The 13,127-nt window shown below is 48.1% G+C and overlaps 1 protein-coding gene across 4 annotated transcripts in view; it reads left to right on the top strand.

Moving 5' to 3' along the window:
• Zdhhc3 (zinc finger DHHC-type palmitoyltransferase 3) overlaps positions 1 to 13,127 on the top strand; it is a 44,110-nt gene that overhangs the window by 24,421 nt on the left and 6,562 nt on the right. The window contains exons 3-7 of one of the 4 annotated variants that reach the window (XM_032911276.1): positions 1,353 to 1,477; positions 6,005 to 6,101; positions 6,707 to 6,788; positions 9,304 to 9,434; positions 11,385 to 12,895. In XM_032911276.1, the coding sequence (XP_032767167.1) occupies positions 1,353 to 1,477; positions 6,005 to 6,101; positions 6,707 to 6,788; positions 9,304 to 9,434; positions 11,385 to 11,543 (594 nt within the window). In that variant the 3' untranslated portion in view covers positions 11,544 to 12,895. Of the gene's footprint in view, positions 1 to 1,352; positions 1,478 to 2,060; positions 2,498 to 6,004; positions 6,102 to 6,706; positions 6,789 to 9,303; positions 9,435 to 11,384; positions 12,896 to 13,127 lie in introns of those variants that run through there. The other 3 variants (XM_032911275.1, XM_032911278.1, XM_032911277.1) reach the window with 3 other exon arrangements.

The following is a 13,127-nucleotide window of genomic DNA, read 5'->3' as shown; positions in this document are numbered from 1 at the left end:
TGGTGTATGTAGAGCCTCCTGACTTCAGTGTTGGTGCACTGCTGGACTCCTGCTCTGGATGATCGTATCCTGAGTACTCAACTGGGGAAAACACCATCCAAGCACCTCCCATAAGCTTCCTGTGTGCTGTAAATCCCAGCATTGGATAAGTGGGTCACTTATTAGGAAGCAAAGGCACAGTGATGGCACCTGTTATAGCCACACCACTGTCAAGGGTGGGATTTAGACTTAAAGGAGACCTAGTTAGTGTCCCTGTGCTGTGCCACTAATTGCTCCTTTTCCTGATCTGTGTTTCAAGCCATCCTGATGGACACCTTTTCTGGGGTCAGCTGCCTCTCTTTTACTCTGCTGTGGTAGGCAAGATGAACGTTCACCTCCTTCTCTCCTCTCACCACCTCACCACAGTCTCAGTTCTGCTCTACATGCTTTGTAGAAACCATACCTGAGTGTCCCTTCTACTTCTGCTGTGTCCATAGTGAGGTACCAGTAGTCACTCTGTCCATCTTCTTTTCTGGCTCACAAAGCACAGGGGCCTAAGCTTCCCCCACACCCCACAGTCTGTGGCCTGGCATGAGCTCTGCAGTCACTTTTGTCCCACAGCTCTACCTGGAGCATGCCCTCCATTTCTCAGTGCCTTAGATACCAGTGTCTTAAAACTTCTGTCCCCTGGTCATTAGTTATTGGCTGCTACTTACTCTGGTCTCTTAATCCAGTAATTTCCACAGCATACATACCGCAGCACCTGTCGGGGAGGCAAGGTAGACACATGGGAGGAAACAACACAAATCCTGGAGACCAAGTCCATAGTGACAAATGGTGAGCACAGGGCTTAGCTTCAGGTAGGTACTTGGTGGCACTGGCTATTGAGACCCTGCACAAGTTGGTGTTCTGTCTGTGTCCTTCTGATGTATACAGAGTCCAAACAGACTCTACACCCAGACTACCAAGTGTTGTATTTCCAGGGTGAGTAACATGTCAGACACCAAAGGCACCTGTTACTGAATACAGAGTACCCATCCTCAGGTAAAAAGTAAAGCACAGCAGAACCCACTGAATGCCAGGAAGCGTGTTTTGGCATGGAAGAGGTGAGCTGTGGGATATGCCTCTCAGCAGTGGTCCTTCCCAAAGGCAGTTCTCTGAAGAGTCAATGAGCCCAACTGCTACCATGATGCTCCCAGGGGGGGAAGATCAGATCAACAAAAACAGTGCTGACAAATGAAAGCAAAACATCAATCCCAAGGTCAGTGTGGCCTGTGTGATCTGGAACACAGAGCCCGTGTGTGTGGGGCTTTGACATAATTGTCTCCACTGTCGAGTGACCACTGACCCTGATGCCTTTCCTATTCTCTTAGGGGGCAGTGCCCAAAGGAAACGCCACTAAAGAGTTCATCGAGAGCCTTCAGCTGAAGCCTGGGCAGGTGGTGTACAAGTGTCCCAAGTGCTGCAGCATCAAGCCCGACCGGGCACACCACTGCAGGTACCGTGGACTTTCCACAGCACCAGGCCAGCACTGGGACTTCCGAGTGTCCCACCCAGGCAAGGAGTGGCCACTAGGATGGACCAGGCATCTGAGTGGGCAGGGGATGCCTGATGACACCTTTTTCAGCATCTGTGAGATTGAGAGACTCCCAATCTCCTGATATCTCGACGCTTTGGCCAATCTGTGAGTGTGTAGTACTTGAGACAGAGTACCGCTCAGACCTTCCTTGAAGCAACACTTGCAGAGCTTGTGACAGCACAGCTCTTAAGGAGAAGCCCGTTTTCCCTCGGAACTGTGCTGGGAGTTCCCTTCATATCATCAAGGTTCTTTGGGTCTCTTTGATGAGAAGACTTGGAGCTGGAAATTGCATTTTCTCCTTACAAGGGGTCTGTGAATGACCTAGAGTGCCCTTTGTTACCTTCACAGCATTTCTAACATTTGTCTTTTTTTTTTTTTTTTTTTTTTTTTTTTTCCGGAGCTGGGGACCGAACCCAGGGCCTTGTTCTTCCTAGGCAAGCGCTCTACAACTGAGCTAAATCCCCAACCCCCTTCACAGCATTTCTATCTTCATGGCCACTCCTAGAAATAAGAGACTGTTGGATGGGTGATGCTCTGAGATGGCATTTGTTACTCATCTGCCGCCCTGGAGGCCTGACTTGAAGCTGAAGCAGTTAGTGTTTTAAAATCCAGTGCAGTTCTCAGGCCAAGTCCCTTCCTCGTTGTGAGGACTGAATGTAAATAGCTATGAATGACCAGCAGCGAGCAACCGAAACCATGCAGAGGTGGTTAGAAATACAAAGGCTAGGCCAGGAACCAGAGAGTTAACTTTGTAGAAACAGCTTGCACGCTACCACAGTGGTGCTTTTCTCTTTCCCTATCCTATTCCCAGCACATGGTATTTTCTTTACTACAGCTACCATCAGCTCTTCATCTCCTCTCCAAAGGGATTCAAAGTGGGCATCCAAGTGCCAGTAAACAGTTTGAGCAAGGCGAGAACTACTGATTCAGAATAACCTTGTAAGGGTACTGAATTGCCCATGTCTGCCTGAGAAAATGTGCACTGACAGCTGCTGTTTTGTGGTGGTGTATGGTGGCCCAGGCTATTCAGAGTATAACACATATTGGGGGTGTTGATTGTCTATTAAAGCTCAGAGACTACTACATGCTTCTGGTTAGAGGTGTGTGTGTGTGTGTGTGTGTGTGTGTGTGGGTGTGGGTGTGGGTGTGGGTGTGTGTTAGACTTATTCTCAGATAGAGGTTCATACCTGTCCCTCTTTCTGTATTCCCCTGCTTCTGGTAGAGCCTATAGAGGTTGATATTGTCTCCATTCTTATCTGCTCTGGTGGGGATTATAGCCAAACATAAAACATTCCATCCAGAGCAGTGGTTCTCAACTTTGGTAATGCTGTGACTCTTTATTAATACAGTTCCTCATGTTGTGGTGACCCCACACATAAAATTATTTTTTTTTTAAAGATTTATTCATTTATTATATATAAGTACACTGTAGCTGTCTTCAGATACACCAGAAGAGGGCATCGGATCTCTTTACAGATGGTTGTGAGCCATCATGTGGTTGCTGGGAATTGAACTCAGGACCTCTGGAAGTGTAGTCGGGTGCTCTTAACCACTGAGCCATCTCTCCAGCCCATAAAATTATTTTTATTGCTACTTCATAACTATAATCCTTCAAAGGGTTGAGACCCACTGATCTAGAGTATGCCTTCCAGCCCCTCTGTAGGCAGGCCTTTCCCCTCTAGCAGAAGCCCTAGAACCCCAGGCTGGTCACGTTCCCTGTCCCCTCAAGCATATATTTGTCTAATCTGGTCGCCCAGCACACCTTAGCCCCTTGAGAGACCCAGCCTCCTGCTTTCATTCTGTTGGAGTCCTCCCATTTGTGAGGACCAGAGACCATGTGGAATCCCTTACAGGTTTATGCTGTTGTAGAGCTAAGGCCTTGGACTTATATAAGTTCCCAGGGGAGACAAAGCCTGGCCTTGACTGGACTGAACATCGAATGCTCCCTATAACTACACACACACACACACACACACACACACACACACACACACACAGAAGCTGAGCCCTCATCAGCTTCCTAGAACCCTGACAGACTCTAGTTGCTTAGTTTTCCAGTCCTCACAGTCACCAAATACATCGTCATGTGACCTGGTATTCACCTGAATAACAGGATGATGGTGTAGGCTGATTTGAAGGGCCTGTTTCTTCATCCAGACACAAAATGGAGATCTGCCCTTGGATCCCTGTTCCATTCTTTCCTTGCTGCACTGTCTCTTCAGACCTGGTTTAAGCTAGAGTATGGATTTCGTTACCTTGCCTACAGTTTTGTCAATGAGGTGTGTAATGAAGTCCTGTGTGTGAAAGCATGGCTCCCTCTGTCTCTCCTCTGCTCTCTTGGGGTGCCACCCATTTTCTTTGGCTGTTCCTTACTGTGTGAGCTCTAGCCTTCCCACTCAGACCCAGCCAGGCTAAGCCCAGAGTCCCTCCACAGAGTCAGAACAGGAATATTTGTGCAGCAGGACAATGAGGTAAATGCTCCTGTGGGACATGGTTATGTGTCTAATGCTGACCCAGCACCCAGGTGGTTAAGAGAACTTTTGCTATATGCTTAAAGGCTACACACCAAAGATTGTTCTTTATGCCTCCTGGAGACGGAGCACAACCCAAGAGTGGGCCTGTTCATGTATATAAGCCAAAGAGATTGTCACTGTCTCCTGAGATCTGGGGCCTGAAATGTGTCAAGGAAGTGGTAGAAGGGAGAAGTATCAGTTTTTAAATCAGTGTTATAAAAGATAGGAGGAATGAGAGAAATCTAGAAGACCCAGCACCAGAAAAGACCTCCATATAGAACATCTGCTGTGTCCAGTGACTGTTGCTTCTCCCTCAGTCCTTATAGCCTTGTGCCCTAGAACCCTGCCTGCCCTGCATGAAGCTGTCTGGCCCAAGGAGAAGAGAACTACGGCTTTGGCACTTCATGTCCTTGAAAACAGGAAAACACCCACCTATGCCACCCTCAAGAGCTATAATCACTTTCCCTGCTCCCTCAAGCATGTATTTGTCTAACCTGGTTGCCCAGCATACCTTAGCTTCTTGTGAAACCCAGCTTCCTGCTCTTCCATACCTGTTTTTTTTCAGAGTGTGAAAGATGGCTTTGCTATGAGAGCTTGTTTAAAATCTCCATTGCCCACAGAGCCAGACAACACTTGGTGTTTCTCTACAATGGACCTCTCACTGACTCGAGCATGTACTTGAAAGCCACCCTAGAAATAGGTAGGGTGGAAGAGGACCTACTTAGGAGCCTAGGCAAGGAGTGGCTACTCAAGTGAAGGGATGAAGGACCCTAGAGCTCACTGCCTCAATCGAGTAGGGATGAAGGACCCTAGAGCTCACTGCATTGGGTTGCATGCCCATAAGATAAATAGGATGTGATGATTCCGTCCATGAGGAGCAGAGGCATGGTACACAGTGAACTGACCACTCGGTACTACTTGCCCACTTTAAAATTGTGTGTGGGAGAGTCAGGCATGATGACGCACACCTTTAATCTCAGCACTTAGGAGACAAAGGCAGGTGGATCTCTGAGTTCTAGGCCAGCCTGGTCTACAGAGCAAGTTCTAAGACAACCAGGTTACACAGAGAAACCTTTTCTTGAAAAAACAAAGTGTTAATCAATTTATCATGTACATAATTCACACGTGTTCGTGTATATTTTTAGAGCTGGTAGCCGAAGAGACAGAGCAGGCGACCAATGGTATATAGTTGCTGGGCCTGACTGTTTCCTTCTGCATCCATGTTGGACCTCCTTTTCTTGCCTTGCCCTCCTGCTCCTGAAGATGATGGAACCAGGCTAGCACTTCCGAGCAGTGCCTCTTGGTAGCATGTCTGTGTCATGAGATGAGGCCTTTGGAGTGATAGGGAAGAGAAAGGGTGCAGAGCAGTATGAAGCCTCTGCTCGTCTGAGTCAAACTGACAGGAACCCACCAGCTTGAGTAAGGTAGCCCAGCAGACCCAAGTCTGCTGTTCCAAGCTATTACAGTTCCTACAGCTTGAAAAAGTATATTCCAGTTCTGCTAGTGTTTGGTAGAAATCCTGGAACTTCTGCCGGCTCTTTCCCATATCCTGTCCCACAGCAACATTTCCCAAACTCCTCTCACGTGGCCTTCTCAGGAAACCCAATTTCTAAGCTTAATGAGGCTTCCGAATAGCCTCTTACCTGGGTCAGTTCTGGCCTGTTAATGTGTGCAGATGTCTTGGAAGCAAATGCTTCTGACTCCTCATGGGGAATGACTTGACCCTGGAGGTCCTGACTCTGCATTCCAGTCTTCTTGCAGCATAAACTCAGGACAGCTATTACTGGTGCCCAGAGGTGTAGAGCTGAAGCCACAATTCTAGTGTTTCCCTCTGGGTCATCCAGCACCTGCTGCTTTCTTACTTGTGTAGTGGTTGTTTTCAAACTGTATGATGATTACCCCTGCTGAAGTTCTGAATTATGGGTCATTTCAGTGTTTGTAAGCGGTGCATTCGCAAGATGGACCATCACTGTCCTTGGGTCAACAACTGTGTCGGCGAGAACAACCAGAAGTACTTTGTCCTGTTCACAGTAAGTCAGCAACTGAACTCTGCCTCCATGAGGCAGGGGGACTCATTAGTTCTTTGGAAAATCTCAGCACTCTTAGCAGTTTTCATTGCTGTTGAGAATACTGCCTTCTGTATGACTCTCTGCCTTCTCACTCAGGATCTCTCTGGGTCAACAGATGTCCTTCACTTTCTGTGCGTGTAGAAAGCTGATTTGATTTGACTAGCTGGAGGCAAGTGCTATGTTCTGGGTACCACTCAAGCACTAGGCCCATATAACTAAAGAAGGCAGTGTTGCTGGTGGCCTCAAACTCTGAGCTTCAGGTAGATGGAGAATAGTTGGCACTCTGGCCTTTTAAGTTAAAGCAGCAGCAGAATTTATGTGCCCCAGACAGCCTGAGTCATGCCTGTGTTTAGGCTGTGCATCTGTTCTGGTTGCCAGAGAACAGCTGATGTCATCCTACTCAAAACAAGAAATGGAGGGTCTGTGGACTGAAGGAGTCACGGGTACCTTTCTGGCCTCTGCCTAGCAGAATATTCATGTAGAACATGTTCTGAGTAGCTGCTCAAGGAGGCTGCATAGTTAGGAGACTCTCCCAACAATGGCTCAGCACTGCTTTCCCGTTTCAGATGTACATAGCTCTCATTTCCTTGCACGCCCTCATCATGGTGGGATTCCACTTCCTGCATTGCTTTGAAGAAGACTGGACAAGTAAGTATTGCCTGGGTTTCTCTTCCTGCTGTAGAGATGGTATAGGACCTGAGTGGCCTGGAGGGCCTGTTCCCTTTGCAGTACTAGGCCCAGACTCATTTTACTTCATCTTCTGAAAACCTACAGACTGATCAGGCCCTAAGAGGCACTAATCTTTTTCTTTTTTTTTTTTTAAATAACAAGAAATAGACCCTTCAGTTTAGACAGGCAACTTACTGAGTTGGACAGGATCAAACTAAGTATGTCCCTAGAGAGAACAGGCCCCAAGTCAGCAGAGGCCAGGATCCTGAGGGCAGCAAGAGAGATCTTTGAGTCTTGGTCTGTAAAGCACTTGTTTTACTCTTCACCGCTAGGGGTGGAACCCAGGCTTCACTAGGCAAGCTCTCCTCCCCCAAGCAACACCCCAGCTCTAAACAGGGCACTGTAATGTCATTCAACCCAACCTCCCAGAGATCCATTTCTAACTTTCTGCCTAGGTAGTAGTTTTTTTTTTTTTTTTTCAGATTGCTTGTCTTGTTAATACTAACTTAGATTAAGATCATAGACCATGCCTCCCTGATTCACAAGTATTACATTTAAATGTGAAGATTTAAAACAGAGAAAAACAGGCGGGAAAGCAAAAAATAATAAGCAGCCACATGCAGGGCTAGAACTTTCACACTCAGAGTCTGTGAGACAGATGTCCTGAGCAGGGAACCCCTTTCCAGTTCTGAGAGGAGGGCAAGGCAGGGACAAGCAGGATACCATCTGCAGAAGTACAACCAGTTTCTTAAGTACATACATGTATTTGGCTAGGGCCTGGCAATCCAGGTCAATTCTGGTGTGGCCTTGGCAACTTGATATAGAATGTCCAATGAGGTAATTTTATCATCACAAACCTCCGTCCTGTGTCAGGTTAACTGTGGACAATGATAGCATACTGCCACAGAAGTGACTGACTGTCTCTGTTTCGTGGTAGTGCTGACAGGGCTGTTAGAGCTCACTAGGAGCTGGGAAATATGAGAGCCTCTTGGGCTCTGCCCCTAGCAACAGGGCAACTGACAAGGATATGACCTCCCTCTTGTAAGTGAACACACACACAAAACACACTGCACATCACGTAACACACAGCTGACACGAGGTATATAGATGCTCTAGTATCACTTCTTAGCCATATCCCTGTACTGAAGGGGAAGTAAGTCTCAGGATAACCAAGCCTCTTGCCCAGAGATCTGCAGCCAGGTACCATTCCAAGATTGGTTGAATGGCTCCCTGCAACCTAAAGTAGATTTAGTGGGAGAGACAGGGGTAAGCCCAATTCCACATGGAAGGGATGGCAAAGGCAGGCTATGGCGGAATATGAGGGCGATCATAGTTGGAGCTTATGGTCAGGCTCTTATCCCTTACTCATGTCTGTCAGACTTAGAGCCCTGCTTCTTCCCAGCACTCTTCACCACCAGGGCCAACCAGGTAACCTTGCCTGTCATCATTCACTGCCAAGCTCCTCTGGTTGGTGGACTGCTAAGACCAAGTTTTGCCCAGCTAGGCATCAAGAGGAGAATTTACTAGTTCCAGTGGCTATGACACAGGCATCAGGCTTACAAGTGGTAGATATTCACACGGAAGCAGAATCCCATACACATAAAAATAAAAGAAAAAGAAAATTCATGTGGAGGTCTAAGTCCAGAGAAGCAGATAAAGAGGAGGGCATGTAGATGAGGTGCTCCTTGCCAGCCTCCCTAACACACACAGTGATTGGGCTCATTCCTGCTCTTTCCCACACCCCTCCCTAGACAGTCAAGCACATGCAGCCTCCCCAGCAGAGGAAGCATACCGACCCCTACAAGCCAAACTGAGAGGCCTTTACCACATCACCAGAGCTGATGCTAGGCCAAGCATGTCACATGCGTGGCCCAGTTTTTCTTCCCTGTTCAAACACTGTCTCCCTCAGAGCCTTAGAGTGCTGTGTGTTTGAGTTAGGCTTTGTTCACTGCTCAGAAACCATATTCGTAGTCACACATCACTGCTTTACAGTGGAAGGGTAAGCAGATGCCTAGAGCCAGCCCAGCCATGAACGTGAATAGTAAAAGCTCCAATGAGAGACTGACAGTCTCAGTTACATAGATGTCCCTGGCAAGAAGGAGCATTTCCATTCACTAGGCAGGCCACTTCTTGGCAAATAGTCCCCTATCAAGTCCCCAACCACCAGGCACTCCTGGACCTACCCTTGTCTCTCACCTGGGACCCAAAGGAAGCCTGGGGTGGCTGAGCTGGAGTCAGTTTGGGGGTGGGGAATACCTCTCCAGGAAAGATCTGACCAGGCCAGGACTTTGGACTTCTGAACCTGCATCCTGTGTTCTCTAGGGAAAGGCAGGATCTCCCGAGGTATCATGAGGTCTAATAGACTTATTCCAGGCTGGTCATTGTGTGGCCTTAGGGTAATGATCTGAGTTGCACTAGTTAGAGAAGAGGGAGCTTGGTGGGGTGAGGCAGGGAGCCATGCAGCTGGTACAATCCTGTGCTGCTTTCCTTGCAGAGTGCAGCTCCTTCTCACCGCCCACCACTGTTATCCTGCTCATCCTGCTGTGTTTTGAGGCCCTGCTCTTCCTCATTTTCACATCAGTGATGTTTGGGACCCAAGTGCACTCCATCTGCACAGATGAGACGGTAAGCAGAGCCTCTAACCTTGGCTTTGGGGACCCAGTCACCTGTGAGTCCTGAGGGCTCTGTCAGGGTGCAGGGCACAGTGCCTTCTGTTCTAGTGACCTGGTCATGTTTATGCAGATCAGCTAGTTGTACAGGAATGGCCCTGCCTGCAGCCTTAGCCAGAGGTTGCCTTTAACACATGTCCCTCTTTATTACACACTGGACCCTGCCAGGCATTTTGCCAGACTCTTGTCCTTCCCGGCAAGGCTTCTAGACATGAGCTTCTAGAACTGATGTCATGACTGGATCCAGGAGACAGATCTGCTTTGAGCCTCCAAGACAGCACATTTTGGTCCTTGCCCGCTCACCTCATGTCCTACAGCCAATTTCTGGCCTTCCAAAGATACCCAGAAGTCTTGAAGTGGTTGTGATGTGACATTTCTTGACTTTTGTGCTTTGGGTTCTAGAAGATGGAGTGGGCAGCACTTTGCCTTGAATGTGAAAAAAAAAGAAATCATGGGGACCCAGATTCAACCTCTTGCTTGCCCCTGGCTTTATGAGTGCTGCCCACTCACCTTCCCAGATAAGAGCTTTCACCTGTGGTCCATGCTTTTAGATGCAGGACAGCGTCTTCCATGGCTTCAGGTGCTTCAGCTCTGTGGGCCTAGAAGCAGAGAGGGAGCAATGCTGCCCACTGGCAGAGTGCATTGTGAGTTCTAGGTGTTTCCCAGTGCTTTCGACGTCTTTTAACCACTGTCTTTCACTTATAAGAATTCATGTCATTGCAAGAGGTTTGGTGTATATTTAGCCATATATCAAATCGGTAAATGGGACCAGCTCCTCCACAGAAGACTTATAGGAAGCCCAAATGTGACTGTCAGGCCCCGACCATTTGGGGAGCACTTTTAGGTCCCCCAGAGTGTTCTGGGGGCAATAGATAAACTGACAAATAGATTGATAGATTGTCCTAAACAGAATTGTGTTGCCTGTGGCTCGTGGGGAGAGCATCATCGTCCTTAACTGATGTCCTCCCGGGTCCCACTGAGAAAAGCATAGGCTGTCCCCACCCCATTCTTGGCCAAGACTCCGAACAGACAGGCAGCCCCTGCTTTCTGCTTCTCTGGCAGCTCAGTGGCTCTATTTGAAGGAGGAAGGAAAACACACACTCTTCCTAGCCCCATTTTTATTTTTGTTTTTGTTTTTCCTGAGACTTGACAGGGAAAGTGGCACAAGTTGGGAGAACTGCCTTGTACTTCAAGCTCCTCTGGGAAGGAGCTCTGGGGAGCCCCTCCTCACCTCCACACCATGACTGAGGCTGCAAGCCGCCCTTTCTCTAACCTGCACTAATTCGCTCTTCCTCTTGTGATTCCTCTCCTTATCAACTGCCTCTTGCTGTCTCACCCTTTCCCTTTGTGTCTCCTCAGCCTGCCCAGTGGCTGCTCCTTGACCTCTGGGCTGGTGAGACAGTATCAGAGCAGTCAATTCACCTGCTGCTTGTTTTTTTGTTGTTGGGTTTTTTGTTTTGGGGGGTCTTTTGTTTGTTTGTTTTTTGGTTTTGGGTTTGTTTTTTTTTTGTCTGCAAAGTGGTCATTATAGCTTCAGCTCTCCTATGCATCTTTACCACACCAATAGCCACCATTAGTTGTCGGAATTTCAATCTCATGCATCAAAGCCTTATCATGCATGGGTGCCTTGGAGCACTTCCTGACTCAGCAAAGACTCAGAACAGTGGCCCAGGTGCCTGCTGAGAGCTCACTGTCCCTTCTTCCTCAGGGCCTTGTAAATGCATGCCACCAGAAACCACTTTTAGTGACACTTGTTATGAGAGACTAAAGAAAGCTTCATTGTGTAGATAGCTTTACTGCTTTGAAAAGGAAGTGTTCACTCTGGTTACCTGAGGCATGTGGACATCCCTCTGAAAACTACAGAGGTGGAATGCTTGACTGAAAGTGTGATTGTTCTTGTTTTCAGGGAATAGAACAATTGAAAAAGGAAGAGAGAAGATGGGCTAAAAAAACAAAGTGGATGAACATGAAAGCCGTTTTTGGCCACCCTTTCTCTTTAGGCTGGGCCAGCCCCTTTGCCACACCAGACCAAGGGAAGGCAGACCCGTACCAGTATGTGGTCTGAAGGACCTTGACCAGCATTGCCACTCAGACCACATCACAGCACTCCCATCCGCTCTCGGGAATGTTTAGGCCAAAACTCTTAAAACTTTTTTATGTCTTCAGAAAAATGGCTGAGCATTGCAGAGAAAAAAAAAGTCCTCATGTTTTATTTTTTAAGAAAAAAAAATCATTCTTTCAATTTTTTGATGACTGAAGCTGCTCTTTTTCCTTTTAAAATCACTTCTCTGGCCTCTGTTTCCTCTCTGCTGTCTGTCAGCATGACTAACGTCGAGGGTGCTGCCCAGGCCTTGCCCCTTCTACTAATTGAATGCCCCCTGATGCTGTGCGTGGATGAACTGGCCCAGTAGGAAAGCCAAGAGGGCCCTGACCTCCTCCTGCCCACAGGGCAGCACTGGCGTCCACAGGACTCAGAACCTCATGAAGATGATGCTAACCCCTTGAGGCCTAAGGATGGAAAGATTGGGGCTGAAGCCGTCATAAGGGTCCTTGGCGCAGTGGTCTCCTGCACTAGTGGACAGTTTGCCTCAGTCTCAGAAATCAGTTGTCAGCCTTGTAGTTGATGGGCATGGGTGTAAAGAATGGTGTGGGGGAGGGGAGAGGTAAAGGGGCCTTTGTATTCTGAATCAGCAATTATGTCACTCTGGCTTTTTGGGAAGATACGAAAGAGATGTTTCCCAGTTCAAAATGCCTTATACAATCACAAGAGGAAAAACAATTTCAGGCAAGCTACAACTACTTCCTACCCCAGTTTCTGCCCTTTCCCAGCAAGATTTCAGTCATTGGGAGGGAAACAGACTTGCCACCTGTCAGGATCATCTCATTCTTAACTATGTCATGGGCATATACTTTCTAGAGTTAAGTCCTCTAGATGTGCACAGACCTGTCTTACATTTGTTTAGCCCGGGAAGTGGTTGTAGATGTTAGGTAACACTCTTAGAGTTGCCAGGTAGCCCCTACTCACCTGCTTCTCAGCCTGCCACACAGATGAGCTTTCCCATCAGTAGGCACTGCCTAAGCAAAGTCACACAGGGAAGAGCTGGTCTCGAGCTGGGGAAGGACCAGAGGGTGTAGGAGATGCTGAGAGAAGACCATTCTTGAACCCTACAGCCATGTGGAACCTGAGCACCATGAAGTCCCCCACACCAGTGGGTTTAAAAGCAATCACCACAAAACTCCTTTTTAGCTTTTGCTTGGGGTGGGAGTGGGGATGAGGTTTTCACTCTAGTTGTGGGCAGGAAGAAAGTTAATGTAGCCCTGTGGTTTTTTTTCAGAAGTCGGTGGGACACTCTGCCTCTTCCCAACTCTGTCAGTGCTTCCACATGGGAACAATGCAATAAACCTTTTCCAAACCTGCCTCTGCTCTGCTCTCTCCCCATGGCCTGTGCAGAAGGGCAGGTGGTGGCAGGCTGCAGGGTGAGGGAGTTTAGTTTTATTCTTAAGGCCAAGGATGGCCTTTCTGCAGGCACAGTGCTCTGCATGTGTTGGGGGGAGGATGCTCTATGGCTCCAAGAGGTCAATCTTTCTGGAGTCTAGGCCCAGAGCCTGCCCAGCAGCAAGCAGAAGCTGTGCCAACAGAAAGTGCCTA

This window comes from Rattus rattus, chromosome 8 (assembly GCF_011064425.1).
Source record: "Rattus rattus isolate New Zealand chromosome 8, Rrattus_CSIRO_v1, whole genome shotgun sequence".
Taxonomy (NCBI): Eukaryota; Metazoa; Chordata; class Mammalia; order Rodentia; family Muridae; genus Rattus; species Rattus rattus.
This window is presented reverse-complemented; position numbering and strand designations above follow the sequence as displayed.